The sequence below is a fragment of the Chelmon rostratus genome, chromosome 23 (genome assembly GCF_017976325.1).
Source record: "Chelmon rostratus isolate fCheRos1 chromosome 23, fCheRos1.pri, whole genome shotgun sequence".
NCBI classification, from domain to species: domain Eukaryota; kingdom Metazoa; phylum Chordata; class Actinopteri; order Chaetodontiformes; family Chaetodontidae; genus Chelmon; species Chelmon rostratus.
Window position 1 is genome coordinate 12,676,331 of NC_055680.1, and position 13,465 is coordinate 12,689,795.

Here is a 13,465-nt window from a genome sequence, read left to right on the forward strand (position 1 = left end):
TTTACTTTTACAGCTCAGACTTGTTTCTTTTTTTCTTCTGAGAGCTTTTTCCATCCTTGTGAAAGACTTTCCCATCAGACTGCTTTATCCACTTCAGGGTAACTCCCTTCACTCCTCTCGTCTTCAGTCTGTCCTGGAACTGCGAAACACAAATCGCATCTTTGAAACATTTGCACACTTTCTTTTGTCACCAACCAGCCAGTTTGATCCTAATCATAATAATAACTCGTCTGTGTTTATGTTGCAGCTGCTTTGCATTCTACTCGGATGAGGTGGCTTCAGGAATGTTTTTTTTTTTTTTTTTTTTTTTACACCTACACAAACCCCATAGTGGCAAAACACAGAGCAAGCCAAACCAGCAAAGAAATGGACACTTGGGAGGTGGATTTTGGAGACTCGCCTTTTTCAGGAGGTCTTCTTTCACAGCAGGGTCATTCAGATCCACAGAGGAGTCTCCTGGCTTCATCCTCAGCTTTACTACCTGTCTTATGACTGGTGCATGAAGAAGAAAAACTTGCTGTGGAATTACTTCATGCACGTACATGTATGTTTGAGCTCGAAGGACCAGTGTGGAGGATTTAGGGGGCTGTGGTGGCAGAAATGGAACATAGTTTTTAAATTATGTTTTCTTTAGTGTAGAATTTTTCTGAAAATATTTGTTTTCATTACCTTAGAATGAACTCTTCATATCTTTTGTGCTTTTATTGTTGCAGATGCTTAGATGAGAAGATAGACGACACCTTCATGTCTGTACGGTGAATATTTAGGTGGAGCTAGCTTAACTCAGCAGGGGAGACAGCTAACGTGGCTCTGTCCTAGCACCTTTAAACTAGTTGCTAGGCAAAAACATAAGAAAGAACTAGCATGTGTCTTTTTTAATTGTTGTATTGAGTTTCACGGTTCTCCTACACGCTTGGAGAGGGAGAGGTGAGGCGAGGGATGTCCAGTTGGTTGCAACCTGCATCTTCATCGTTAGATGCCACTAAATCCTCCACACTGGCCCTTTAACATGAGTTATTCTAATGTAATTCCACAGAAAAAAACTACTCACCACGAGTGCTGTAGCAGACGAATGGTAATTTCCTGTCACAGGGAAACAATGTCCATTTTCCTGAAGCCTGCAAATCTGCAACACCACATACCAGACTCAAGGAGTTAAGTGGCTTTGGACCTGTGAACCAGTATTTGAATGAGAAGCTGCTCCCATCAGACCAGTAAATGTGAGGATCTCTGAACAAACCAATCCATGCCCATCCATTTTCAACCATTGTCTGGATCTCCAAGCTTTCATTGTCATTCCTCAAAGTGGCCAGGTCTACGAAGTTCTCCCTGCAGTACTTCTGAGCATTAGGCCAATTCATTCCTTCCTTCACAATGATAAATTTAGGATCCAGCTTTGCTCCTGCGGTTTGAGAGAAAGATTTTTTGAGTTGGCTTGCTGAGCTTTGAACTTGTCACCATCAGAGGGAAAGTAATGCTGTGTTTGGTGCTTACCATTATTGCAGATGATTCGATGATTCTTTGAGCAAGGATCATCATGCCATGGGTCATTATTGCCTCCAGAGGCCACACATAACTCGTTGTCAATGTAAAAATTTGGTTCATTGACTTTCCACTTCTTGTAATCAGCACCAGGCCCTTCGTAGCCATCTGACCACTCCCAGTTGAGTTTACTGTACAGGCCAATCCAGACCTTAGAGTTGTATTCAAAAGGTAAAAATGTGTTCCTAAACTGCATCACTTCTTCTCCGTTTTCAATGGTGGCCAGGTCTGTGTGTTTCTTTCTGCAGTAGGTCTGCGCTTCAGTCCAATTCATGGGCTCATCAACGAAGTGGTACTGATGCAGAAGGCGTGCAGAGAAGATGTGGCACCCTAAGGACGACACCAATTTATTAAACGTGAGGCGGCTCAAACTATTTTTCCCCCCACAATAATAAACACTGTTAGACATTTTGAAAGAATTCACCGACCTGAGAGATACAGGACACCCAGCAGGATCCTCTCCATCACCATGCTGCTCTGTGAACTGCGTGTTGATGTAGAAAGCACAAAGAGGAAACACTACCTCTACACACGACCTCTGTTTTTCTTTAACAAAAGGCTTCTCTTGTCTCTGGAAGAGCTCAGTTTTGTGTCATTCTTTATGTAAAGCTTATGAAAATTTCTTTTGTCTACATGGACACAAAATGCAGATTTTGGTTTTTTAACAGGACAGGACAAGGTTTCTGCTTCCACCCCAATTATATTGGCACTATGTCTTCAGTAGAAAGTAGCTCCAGTAAAACCTGTCCACCTTTGAAATGTTTGTCTATTAATGCGAGTAGAAACAGAAATTACACATAAATGATTACAAAGTACATTACACAGTATTGCATAGTAGGAGCAGGAGAGGAAAACATGTCGGCACACAAATATATTGTATGTTTTATGCAAAGGCAGAGTGCAGAGAATGTGATGTGATCCATATCTGTCTCACAAACAAAAGCAAGTGCATCTTGATGTCACAGGGTGAGAAACCAGAAAAAAAGTTTGCTATTAATTTGTTACTTAAATTGTTAAAGTTTTGATAATGTAAATGCACAATGTTTTGGGTTTTTTTTTTTTTTGGGGGGGGGGGGGGGGGGGGGGTTGCTTTTTTGCATAATTATATTTTATTATCCATTATTATATTATTTGGATAATTCATTCATTTCCCAAATTTCCCCAGCTGGGGATTAATAAAGTCTAAATCTTATCTTATCTTTTCTTGGACCACTGCTGACAGCCACAGCTCTCCAGGAAGTTGCTCCAGGATTAAAGTCCACGAGGACTGCAGATGGGGGGCCGCCACAGTCCTCTGAAAATCAAACGGACTGCACAGAGACTCAGCAAGGCCTTTGTTCCAAATGAACAGCCTAGCATGAACAAACTGGCACGACCACAAAAACACAAAACACACACGTTGACGGGATCCGACAGACTACACCACGGAAAGATTTAGGCAGAAAGCTCATCGTGTGTGAAAGTTCAAATCAACGAAGTTTTATTGTCACATATACAGTCACACACAGTACAACATATAGTGAAAGTGCTGATTACTCCTGAATGAGCCTAACAAGTAGATATATAGAATTAAGATGAATCCAACGATAAAATCTAAAGGAATCTAGCAAATACATGAAACAAGAGAGAGATGAGAGTCTGTTGGTGAAGTCTTAATGACCCTCTCAATGTACATGCCCGTAGGCATACGAGTTGGGAGAGACGCTGATGGGCTTTCTTCACCAAGGTGCCCGCCTTATACAAATGCTGCAAGTGCACACAGGCAACACAGATCACAGTCAGTTTATCTCTAACAGCTGAAAGCAGCACAGGATGCACGGCCCAAATAATGAGGTTTGCATGCGTCATACTGATGAAATCAAACAATATTTTCAGTGTTTCAGAAAACAGGTTATTCCAAGTGACAAAAAAAATCATGCGCCACTCAAAGATTCAGATATTATCCTCATCATTTCAAAACCGCCATTGCTCTGTTTTGGCTTTGTCAGCGCTCTGTGCTGCATTTATTTTCATTCTACGACTTGCACTTCCTCTCTTTGTCACCGTTGGTGCCACATCAAGCTGCATTTCCTCCGAGTCTGCTGCAGGTTTGACTCCATATCTTGTCAGGCTACTATCAGTTACGCTCATCCCAGTCTTTGCAAAAACATTCATCTGCATCTCCCTAGCTGACTCGTTTACCTTCTGCACTGTGTGGCGACCTCTAGTGTTACATTCTTGCATGTGCTCCTGTGTCTGCCTGTCTGGCTCCTGGCTTTTCTGTTCTTTTTTCGGCTTTCCAAAATCCGGCTTTGGTGTTTGCCAGCTCGGTTTGTAACTCACTTTATCTGCTCCTGTGTCTGTTTGAAGCGACATCTCTTTGTGTGCCCTCATGCTCGCCGCTCTTTGGTTTAGCTGATTTTTCACCTCCCTTGGAATGTTTGCCAGTATCTCCAAAACCTTTGAAGTGTTCTTCTTTGACGTAGCGCCATTCAGGTGCCTCAAGTTTTCCCGACTGCTGCCGCTTTCGTTCATCCGTTGATGATCAGGAACAAGACCTCCTTCTCCTCCTTCTGACTCATCGGCATCGACATGTGAAGGTGCACAGAGAGCTTCCTGTCTGCTCACTTTGGAGAGAGAGAAGTTCACACTTACACTCATCATCTAAGTCATAATGTGCCTTGGAAACAAGCCTCGGTCTGTTCTCCAACTTTATTTTGAACACACGACAGTAAGCAGTTTCTTTATCCTCACTGGGCTGAAAACTTTTTAAATACGGTAAATGCATTCGTTTAAATAAAAATAACGAGATACATCTGCAAACTCACCCTTCCTGTACATGAGCAAGTAGGCTGTACAAGAGCTCAGAGACTTGTGTCCAGCTCCAAACGGTGGTTGTTTGAACTGTAGAATGAAAACAGCATCACAGTCCATGTTAAATGTCATGCTGCTGAGTGTTAAACTGTGTGACGATTTGTGAAACTGGACCGCACGTGGAAAAACGAGCCTCCTCACCCCTTCAACAATGGTGTCATTGAAGCAATACCACGCCTTAGTCTCGAAAGATTTGATCTGTGCAGTGTAGTGGCCCCCTTTTAGAGTTCCAAAGTGGTGAACTAAGGCGTAGAGGTTATATTGGCAATCCTGAAGATGGGGAAAGAGAACAAAGTCACCACAAAACCATTTGCTGCTGTAATAAGAATATGAAAACTTACCTGTATGTGTAAAGTCTGAGGGACTTCCACTTCACTGTGAAGCTTGACGTAACACCCGCTCTTGTAGTCAAAGCTGAACCTCCTCAGCAGGAGGGTCAAAATCTCCGGACTTCGTGTGATCTCACATCCCTAGACCACACAATGAAAACAATATTTGACATTACGAGGTCATTATTGGGATTTACACTAGCCTTGCACATGCATTATCTACAGTATACTTATGAGATATTATAGAAACGCTCTGACTACAAAGGGAAAAAGTTGATTTTAATGAAAACTCACAAAGTCCGCGTCTCGTTTTTCATTGCACCGGTTGCAGTACATCTTGTTGTCCCTGCAGACATTTTCTCCCTTGAACAATGCCGTCAACCCTTTCCCCTGTAAACACAGCACAGTCATTCATCGCGCACGTCCTTTTCTGGCGTATTTCTGAGAAACGCAGAAGTCTCGTTTGAGGAAAGCACAGTACCACGCTGTTGGTCCGATGGCGCAAATCTTTCACCGCGAGGGACAGAATCCAAAAAGAGCTCGTGGAGTCGTTCCTTTCCTCGCACTCGAGGCATGTGGCCTTGTGTTTCAGCTCTCCTTTGAACATCTGGACAGAACGGTACAATAATAAGTGAGTTTAAATAAGAGACTCTTAAAGGACTGTTCCACTGAAAATTATTTTGAGTGCCAAATACTCTCCCCCCGTATGCTTGAAAGCTCAAACCATTCCCGAAGCATTATCCAAATCTCTAATCTAATGACCCTCATCAGTGGTGGGATGTAACTAAGTACATTTACTCGAGTACTGGGTTTGGGTACTAATTTAAGGGTCTATACTTTAGTGGGTATTTCCATTTCATGAGACCTAACATTTCTACTCAAATACATTTATCTGACAGTTAAAGATTTTAGACTTTACAAATGAATACACACAAGACATATGAAGAACTTTTAAAATATGATGCATAGCAACAATATATGAGTATATAAAGAATATGGTTGATAAGGGCAAAAAATTAATCAGCGGCTGATTTGATGACTGACCAATCAAATGTGACGATCTGCAGCTCCATCCTGTCTCAAATTACAGTGAATTGAATAATTTTGAGGTTTGAAATGTCGTTCTGAAGACGTGAAGGTGTCACTTTGAGCTCTGGGTGATTATTAACGGATCGATCAAGAAAATTAGCAGCAGATCAGTCCATGGTGAAAATGACCATTAGCTGAAATTCTGTATGAAACATTTAAAAATTAGCTCCACTTCAACAAACTAAAAGAGCAGAATGCTGCTACACACTGTTATATAGTATATCCTTACTCTTTTCAGTGCAGGTGTTTTCCTCGTTATGGAGCATTTTAGCAGTTTATTATTGGCACTTTTACTTGGGTAAATGATTTCATCACTGATCCTAACGCTCAGTCTTTTCATTAACTACACTCGTTCCTGCAGAGCTTCAGAGCTATAAAGAGGCCGCAGCATGACACAGATGCCATGTTGTTGAGAAACTGTGAGTATCTGGAACATACAGAACACATCACGCACCGGGAGTGGTTTGACAAGTTGTTATGGATGACATCCTGTGACTCTGGGTCAAAGTGTGGAGCTATTGCAGTGATCACATCTCACTGATGTGAACTCCTCCCCTCAGGAAAACAACACACAGTCACTTTATTCACCACCAGTCGTTAAGCTAATTCTTTTTGCACTACCGTTCACATTTGCATCATCATTTACATCACATTCTGAGTGTTTCATTGTTTAGATTGTACAGTTTTTACTTAGTTTGTACAGTTTTTATTTAGATTGTGCAGTTTTTATTTATCTCTTTTTTAATATATGTCCTGTCACAAAAGGTTGAAGAGTAACGCAATTTCCCGATTCTGTTTGTCCTGTACATACTGCAGAATTGACAATAAAGCTGACTTTGACTTTGACTTTGACTTTTGACTTTGAACGCAGCAGATATCCTCAACGAGGGCGCCAGTCGCAAACCTTTCAAAGCCACCACTGGAGCCTATACGAGGTGTGTTCGATACTAAAGTTTTAATGTGGTGCATGTCTTTAACCCAAGTTGAATACTTATATCTGCTGGCAACATTGGAGCGCCCAAACATCTGCATGCATAGAGAAAAATATCTCAATTATACACATAAAATACAGCAATAGAAGGTTTCTTTTACGGCTAATTCAGAGTGTTTGTTGGTTTAAGTCTGTTACAGGACAAAGTGTTGCGATATAATTTGTTCTATTGTTTTTCTCTATTATTTTCTTTGCAGCTATACTAAGTACCAATGCTTTTAACCAGTCATTGGTTTTAGTTTAATCAGATTATCTGTTGAGCGAACCCTGGAACATTTCCATTAAAGTTCCTGAAAGTCAGTGTTGGATAATGCGCACTGTCCCCTGGAAATAGATCAATAAATAAATACATTTGGCCTGACCTGAGTAGCCTCCGGATTGGTCAGACGCAGGAGCTTCTCAAAATACTCAGCAGCATCATGTTGCTCGTACACTGAAAGTAGGAGCGAGTGGACAAAAAAAAGGTTTGTTGCTGTGAGATAATATCTGCACGGACACACTCAAGAGTATTTTAACAGCCAAGCATCGACAGCGGCAGTGTGACGTCTCACACCCTAAACCTACCGTCCTTGATTCCCAGTTTCTTAATGATGTCATCTGTTCTGGCGACATTTTTCTGTAAATCATCAAACAATCTTCCCAGATGTGCGTCGATGGTTGTCGAGTCTTTACTGCGGTATCTGTGGCACAGTGAAAAGTGCGTGTGCCTTAATGTGTAACCAGTGAAGCACAGATGTTCGAAAGGAAATCACCTGACATTTTAGGGAAATACGCTGCGCTAGATGTGAAGCTGGACTTATCAGCTGGTTAGCTTAGCTTCGCACAAGGAGTGGAAGCGTAGGGAAAGAGCTAGCCTGTGTGTGAAGTTAAAAAAGCCACCAGCACCTCTAAAGAACGCTAAAGTCTCCATTCATTCATACGCACAGAAACCTAAGTTTAAAAGTGACAATGGTGTTTCACAGAGGGATATCTGCTGGACTATTTCTTGGTTGGGTGTGGTAACTTCCTGGACTCTCCACTGGTTGCCTGGCAACTGGTCCCTGCAAAGAAACTGTCTGGCACACAACCCCCCTGCAACACCACAACATGTTGCTTTCACACTTTTTTTTGCTTTTTCATGAGCTGCTGTGTTTTGTTGCATTTGGCAGAGCTAGGCTAGCTGTTTGCCCCTGCTTCCAGCCTTTATGCTAAGCTAAGCTAACAAGCTGCTGGTTCCAGCCTCATATTCACCGTACAGGCGCGAGAGTGCTATCGATCTTCTCGTGCAACTTGGCAGGAGAGCAAACAAGAGTTTCTTTAGCTTGAGAGCTTAAGAAGACATTTTTTCAGTTTTTGTTTTACCTGACCTCTCCAAAAATATATACAGATGACCCAAATAAAGCTGACGCTACGAACCCTTTCATGGCCTCCCGGAAGTCTTCGGTCATAAAAAGCACCTGGAGCACGCTGTTCAAATAGCATGTCAGACCTGGACTTTTCAGGCCATGGTAATCTGAAGACACAATGGGGACATGAGACACATAACTGCCACATCTTCTGAAAATTCAGAAATATTTGTGCCGCACGCTGAGGCTGCTTCATGTCATGTGACTTACCTGAGACGGCGAGGCTGTCTAGTTTCTCTCTCAACATTTCGACACGCACATGCTGTTGTCTTTCAGATGAGCGTGTTGACATGTTTAGATTACTGAAGGTTTGTCGTTTTTTTCGGATGTAAGGTTTCAGCCTGTGGCAGAAGGTAAGCACAGCAAGCAGGTTCACAAAAAAATCCCACACTTAATTAATTACCAGACAACCTTTAAGGTCAAAGCTTGGCATTTTTGATATTGCTTTGTTAGCTGATAAGGAAGGCAAAGAGGTTATTTTACGCATTTAACTCTGTGAAACTGTGAAAATAGACTTCTCAAACATAGAGATAATTTCTAAATTTAATAATACTGACAATATAATGACAACACTAGACCAAAGATTATATATTCCTAATTGATCTGCATGTAGTCTTCATAGGCTGTTCGCTTAAGATCTATTAAAATATTCCATTAATAAAATCTGCATGCAGAATTCTGCCTTTAAACCAGTGTTGGAGAGTAACTAAGTACATTTACTTGAGTTCTGTACTGAAGTACAAGTTTGAGGTACTTGTTCTTTGCTTGAATATTTCCAATTTCTGCCAAGTCTACTACATCATTGTGGGAAATATTTCACCTTTTACTAGTTATTAGTATAAGTAGCTGGTTACGCGGATGATGGCTGGTTATAGATTAAACTCACAGTAGAAAATCGTTAAAATTTACTCCATATCCTCTAGATATGAGTAACACTCTGCTTACACATTAATGCAGCCAATCAGTGATTTTAATCCGATACCAATCTGCTGCATAAAAAGCACTTCTGATTCTTAAAGCACATTTTGCTGCCTATACTTCCATGTACTTTTGTCTCCTGTCTTTTGTTCTGTTTCCTCTCTGGCTGCTGTGATGCACTTTGCATTAACTGTGTTGTTTGCAAATTGCAAAATAAGAAAAGTCGAGTTTGCACTCGACATTAGAATCGCAGGACTTTTACTTGCAAATGAGTGTTTTAACACTGTGGTAATGCTGCCTTCACTTCAGTAAAATATCTCAATGGTCTTTTGGCACAATTTACATTAATCCCAAAATCACAATACTGGGATACATTCTGAGGGATTTTCAGTGCAAACACAGCAGTGAGAGAAATTATAGACAGATAGTAGAGCTTACAATTGAACGCCGCTGGTGTGTTTGTGTGTTCGGGACACACATGCAGCCTCTCCGCCCCCCATTACCCAGCGCCTCCACGGAGATTTTTTGAAAAAAATACTAAAAATCAGGCTGCGAAGTGGCTCACACATGCACACTATAACTCATAAGATTAACACAGGGCGTATTTTTGGTAAGCTACGAGGTAAAATGGGAGGGTAAAACGCGACAAAACTCACCGGGCAGCCCATCAGATCGTCCGACCTGCTCCTACAAGCTGCTTTCACTTTCGAAACGATGTTGAGAGAGGCGGACGCCGGGACAGACAGAGGACGGAAACGAACGAACCCAGGCGATATTCAACACAGATGCTGGAGACTTCACCCAAATCCCCGAGTTTCAGCAAGATATCCCCGTAGAGGTGTGTGATATCAGGTGTGGCTGCGCCTAAAGCCGAAAGAGAGACAAACTGAGGCACCGAGGTAAGAAATCTAGGCAAATCTACCGTCAGTATGCGCCAGTTTATTATTACATTTTCATAGTCTACAAATAGGTGTTGCAAAGGCCAGGAACATGAAGCCTTTCAGTTACTTTCACTTAAATAGAAGTTAAGGTGTTTATTTTGGGTCCGGTGCATTATGCTGGAAGTCCCCTGGCAGCTGGGTTGATAACACCAGCTTCGTGCCAGCAGCTTCCGTTCTGAGAAGTAAACACACAGACATGATACTTTTTATTTATTTATTTATTTTTTTTGCTTCAGCGTGGCTTAAACTTTCTAAGGATATCAGTATCTCCGATCTACAGTAAATCGCCAATTAACGCCCATAAATCCGCTCAGAGCATTACGCTTCTTTAATCTCCGGAACTTGCCTAACAATTATCATATTTTTAAGTTTTCTTCGCCATCAGAGTAATCCAGTGATAGCTATCTGTACACACGTGTTTGCCTTGCAAACATGAATTGGTAGTAGGTAGTTCGGCATACTTTTAGAGGCGCCAATTTGCCAAAGTGTTCACAAATATCGGCTAAAAAAAGAGTGTGCCTTATGTTGAAGCGCACAGCTAACTGCCAAGCCCGAAGTGACACCATTATACTTCCTGTTTTCATCCCTCAAAACCCACAAACTCTGAGATCTGTCGTTATAAAACTTGAGGCATGATTATGTCTGGAATAGAAGTTACAAAAACATGTAATATTACCTTTTTTCATGTTGCATGTTTTTTTTACATATATTTTGACATTAAGTCTCAGAATGTCCCATCAGTCTGGTTCTTACTTAAGAACCAGTGTCTCTGATTCACATTTGTCAGTAATAATTGTCAGGCTTTTTCCCACTTAGGAGAATCAAAATGAGCTTTCAGGGACAGCAACAGGTGGAGAAGAAATACGACCCAGGAGACACCACCCTGAGGTTTGTCACCAGGAGGGACGACTTGGATCCACTGTGTAAGATTCATTTCCTGTCTCACTGAGCGCGTACACAGGAAAGTGCAACTGTTTCTGCAGATGATCAAACTTCTACTTTCAGTTTAAAGTATCAGTTTAATTTTCTTTTCATGATAACTTTCTTATAATTCAGTGTTAGCCTAAGCTCTCCTATTCCTCCTCTGCTTCTGATAGTTGTCTCTGTAATACTAAAGTACTGATTGTTGTGTACCTCAGTTTCAGACGATGACGACGGCTGTCTCAGAGCAGAGATGTCCTGCGGCCACGCTGTCACCCCTGATTCTCTAACACAGTGGTGTCGCAGCCAGCTGGACGAGGTGTCTCTTGTCTTGAAATTTTTTTTTGTATGGAAATTTTAATGAAAGCAATCTGATAAAAGTGGGAAGGAGTCAGTGAGTACACAAAGGCAGTTGGTAGCATCCTGCTTGTCTTAGGCCGTTTAGACTGTGATGGCAGTAGTGGTGTTTATTATTTCACCTGCAAGACTCTTTGCACTGAGCACAGAAACCTCCACACAGATCTTGGGCAGAGCTGCAAAACTGGAAATATTTATTGAAGCTTCTAATGAGCACAAATCAGCCGAGGTTGAATAAATGTAAAAGCGGCTGTAAATTCAATGCAAATATTTCCATGAAAGATTGGGTGAAGATAATTTGTTCACATTTATCGTATAACTTAGATACATGCATCGGAAGCCCTGCAGTGTTGCTAAGTTGGTATTACTTTTTATTGCTGGTCCACCATCCAGCACATGAATGTAATGTCACAGGTGAACATCTTTCCTTTTTCTCTCTCCCCATAGAGCTTGTCGTCATCTCTTCTCTATAAACCTAAACATTTTTTTCTCACTGTTGTTTTAAGGGTAATTACAAATTCAGATGCCCTGCGCTGGTGGAGGGTACCAGACTGTGCAATAGACTGTGGTCATACCAAGAGGTGCGCAGACTGGCTGATCTCTCTGTTGAGGAAATGCAGTATTTTGAAGAGACCATGGTCCGCCTGGCTGCTGCAGAATACTGTGAAATTCAGCAAGTAAGTGCTCCAGTGTTTTCTGACTGTTTGCACTGGAATATTTTTGATCTAAAACAACATGAGGTGCACTCACTTCCAAAATTCCCCTGCACCGTTTTCCCACCAGTGCCCACAGTGCAGGACGAGTGTGGAGAGGAAGGACCTCTCCAACCTGTGTGTCCAGTGCACCATATGCACAGCTGACCAGAAGAAGACCTACTACTTTTGCTGGCAGTGTCAGAGGGATTGGAAGGGTCCGGGCCCTCGGTCTGACCGCTGCGACAACCACGGCTGCATCAACAGGGACCTGCAAATTCTGCAGACATGTAAGACCATCAGTCTGCCCGCGGTGGAGGGGGTCACCAGCTGCCCCTCTGTCCGAGCCTGTCCTACATGCGGCATGAAGGTGGAGCATAGTCGACAATACTGCAAGAACATTAACTGCCCTCGCTGCCACGTGGAGTTCTGTTTTGTCTGCTTGAAACTGAAGCGTAAATGTTGCAAGACCAGTTCACCTTACCAGATCTGTCCAAGCGGCGTGGCTCCAAGACAGACCTCTATCCCTGTGTGGAAAAGACAAGAAAGAAAATAGGTCCGTCTGTACTTGATTATCAATTCAGCAATGGCTGCTTAAAGGTATTAATGTTAGATATCCTGCGAATTCTTAACAATTGTTGATATTTACAAAATGCATTATATCTACTGTAGTGAAGATAATATGAAAATGCACAGCCAGGGTGCCAGTTGTATCAGTTTAATCAGAGCATCTTTAATTTACTGTGTCACACCGACCACCCCGGTGTGTCGGCCAAAACATGACTTAAGGCCAATTCCTCCAGAGTGCGAAATAAAGATCTGACAAATGGTTGATTCTTCAAATGGGTGTTTGCTTCTTCACTGCACAAGCACATATACAGGATGTTTATGTCTGGCTGAGTGAAGGATAACATATGTACACACTAGCTTCACCCGTATGCAGGAATATTATACACAAAAATGATGAGTGATGCAAATATGACTACCTGTCTCTCAAACTCCGACAATTGTAAACAGAAGTGTAGTCAAATGGCTGCAATTACATTTCTCTACCTCTACACCATCACAGCATTCCAAAACAGTCATCACATGGGAAAGTATTGGCATTATCATATTGCTGTCACTCAAATACCACCTTAACAGTAGTAAACAAGTATAAGTCAACATAATATCAACCAGGGCAAGAATGGCTGAATATACAGCTGCTGCGGACTTCACATTACACTGTAACCATTCACCTCTACATAACTTAATCATCCCTCATATATACTGAAAACACCTTACGGGGCTATCATCATCATCATATAGTTATCACTCATATGTCATCTAACAGCCCGTCACATTTCTATCACTTGTATCAGTGTTTGACTTTTTTTTTTAAATGTTGGTTTATATTTCAGATCCATCCAGACAGGGTGATGACTCCAATCACCATTACGTTTCCCAC

At 41.8% G+C, this 13,465-nt stretch overlaps 3 protein-coding genes across 4 annotated transcripts; 1 reads left to right on the forward strand and 2 right to left on the reverse strand.

The window, feature by feature from the left end:
- Positions 1-7: 7 nt before the first annotated feature.
- Positions 8-2,185, reverse strand: LOC121626960 (macrophage mannose receptor 1-like). Its single transcript, XM_041965716.1, has 4 exons — positions 1,495-2,185; positions 1,052-1,402; positions 401-492; positions 8-139 (listed from the first exon to the last, which is right to left on the reverse strand). Exons 1-4 carry the CDS (start codon positions 1,949-1,951, stop codon positions 8-10), a joined length of 1,032 nt encoding a protein of 343 aa, XP_041821650.1. The 5' UTR covers positions 1,952-2,185.
- An 807-nt stretch (positions 2,186-2,992) lies between these two features.
- LOC121626755 (ubiquitin carboxyl-terminal hydrolase 47) lies at positions 2,993-10,124 on the reverse strand. 2 transcript variants are annotated; one of them, XM_041965426.1, is made up of 11 exons: positions 9,764-10,124; positions 8,400-8,530; positions 8,200-8,296; positions 7,369-7,484; positions 7,167-7,237; positions 5,206-5,331; positions 5,019-5,114; positions 4,737-4,865; positions 4,537-4,665; positions 4,350-4,425; positions 2,993-4,148 (listed from the first exon to the last, which is right to left on the reverse strand). In XM_041965426.1, exons 2-11 carry the CDS (start codon positions 8,479-8,481, stop codon positions 3,496-3,498), a joined length of 1,575 nt encoding a protein of 524 aa, XP_041821360.1. In that variant the 5' UTR covers positions 8,482-8,530; positions 9,764-10,124; the 3' UTR covers positions 2,993-3,495. The 2 variants fall into 2 exon arrangements, with proteins under 2 accessions (XP_041821360.1, XP_041821359.1); XM_041965425.1 differs by lacking the exon at positions 9,764-10,124 and adding an exon at positions 9,546-9,674.
- LOC121626757 (E3 ubiquitin-protein ligase RNF19B-like) lies at positions 9,810-12,853 on the forward strand. The gene is made up of 5 exons (XM_041965427.1): positions 9,810-10,006; positions 10,865-10,971; positions 11,188-11,288; positions 11,833-12,003; positions 12,110-12,853. Exons 2-5 carry the CDS (start codon positions 10,875-10,877, stop codon positions 12,572-12,574), a joined length of 834 nt encoding a protein of 277 aa, XP_041821361.1. The 5' UTR covers positions 9,810-10,006; positions 10,865-10,874; the 3' UTR covers positions 12,575-12,853.
- The last annotated feature ends 612 nt before the right edge of the window (positions 12,854-13,465 follow it).

Coding starts and splice junctions, on each gene's coding strand:
- LOC121626757 (XM_041965427.1), top strand. CDS start 10,875: ATGAGCTTTCAGGGACAGCAACAGGTGGAGAAGAAATACGACCCAGGA. Junction 10,972..11,187: donor GGACGACTTGGATCCACTGT/GTAAGATTCATT, acceptor TGTGTACCTCAG/TTTCAGACGATGACGACGGC. Junction 11,289..11,832: donor GTCGCAGCCAGCTGGACGAG/GTGTCTCTTGTC, acceptor TGTTGTTTTAAG/GGTAATTACAAATTCAGATG.
- LOC121626960 (XM_041965716.1), bottom strand. CDS start 1,951: ATGTCTAACAGTGTTTATTATTGTGGGGGGAAAAATAGTTTGAGCCGC. Junction 1,403..1,494: donor TCGAATCATCTGCAATAATG/GTAAGCACCAAA, acceptor CTCAAACCGCAG/GAGCAAAGCTGGATCCTAAA. Junction 140..400: donor AAGAAGACCTCCTGAAAAAG/GCGAGTCTCCAA, acceptor TGTGTTTCGCAG/TTCCAGGACAGACTGAAGAC.
- LOC121626755 (XM_041965425.1), bottom strand. CDS start 9,607: ATGGGGGGCGGAGAGGCTGCATGTGTGTCCCGAACACACAAACACACC. Junction 7,238..7,368: donor GAAACTGGGAATCAAGGACG/GTAGGTTTAGGG, acceptor TCCTACTTTCAG/TGTACGAGCAACATGATGCT. Junction 4,666..4,736: donor CTCAGACTTTACACATACAG/GTAAGTTTTCAT, acceptor CCCCATCTTCAG/GATTGCCAATATAACCTCTA.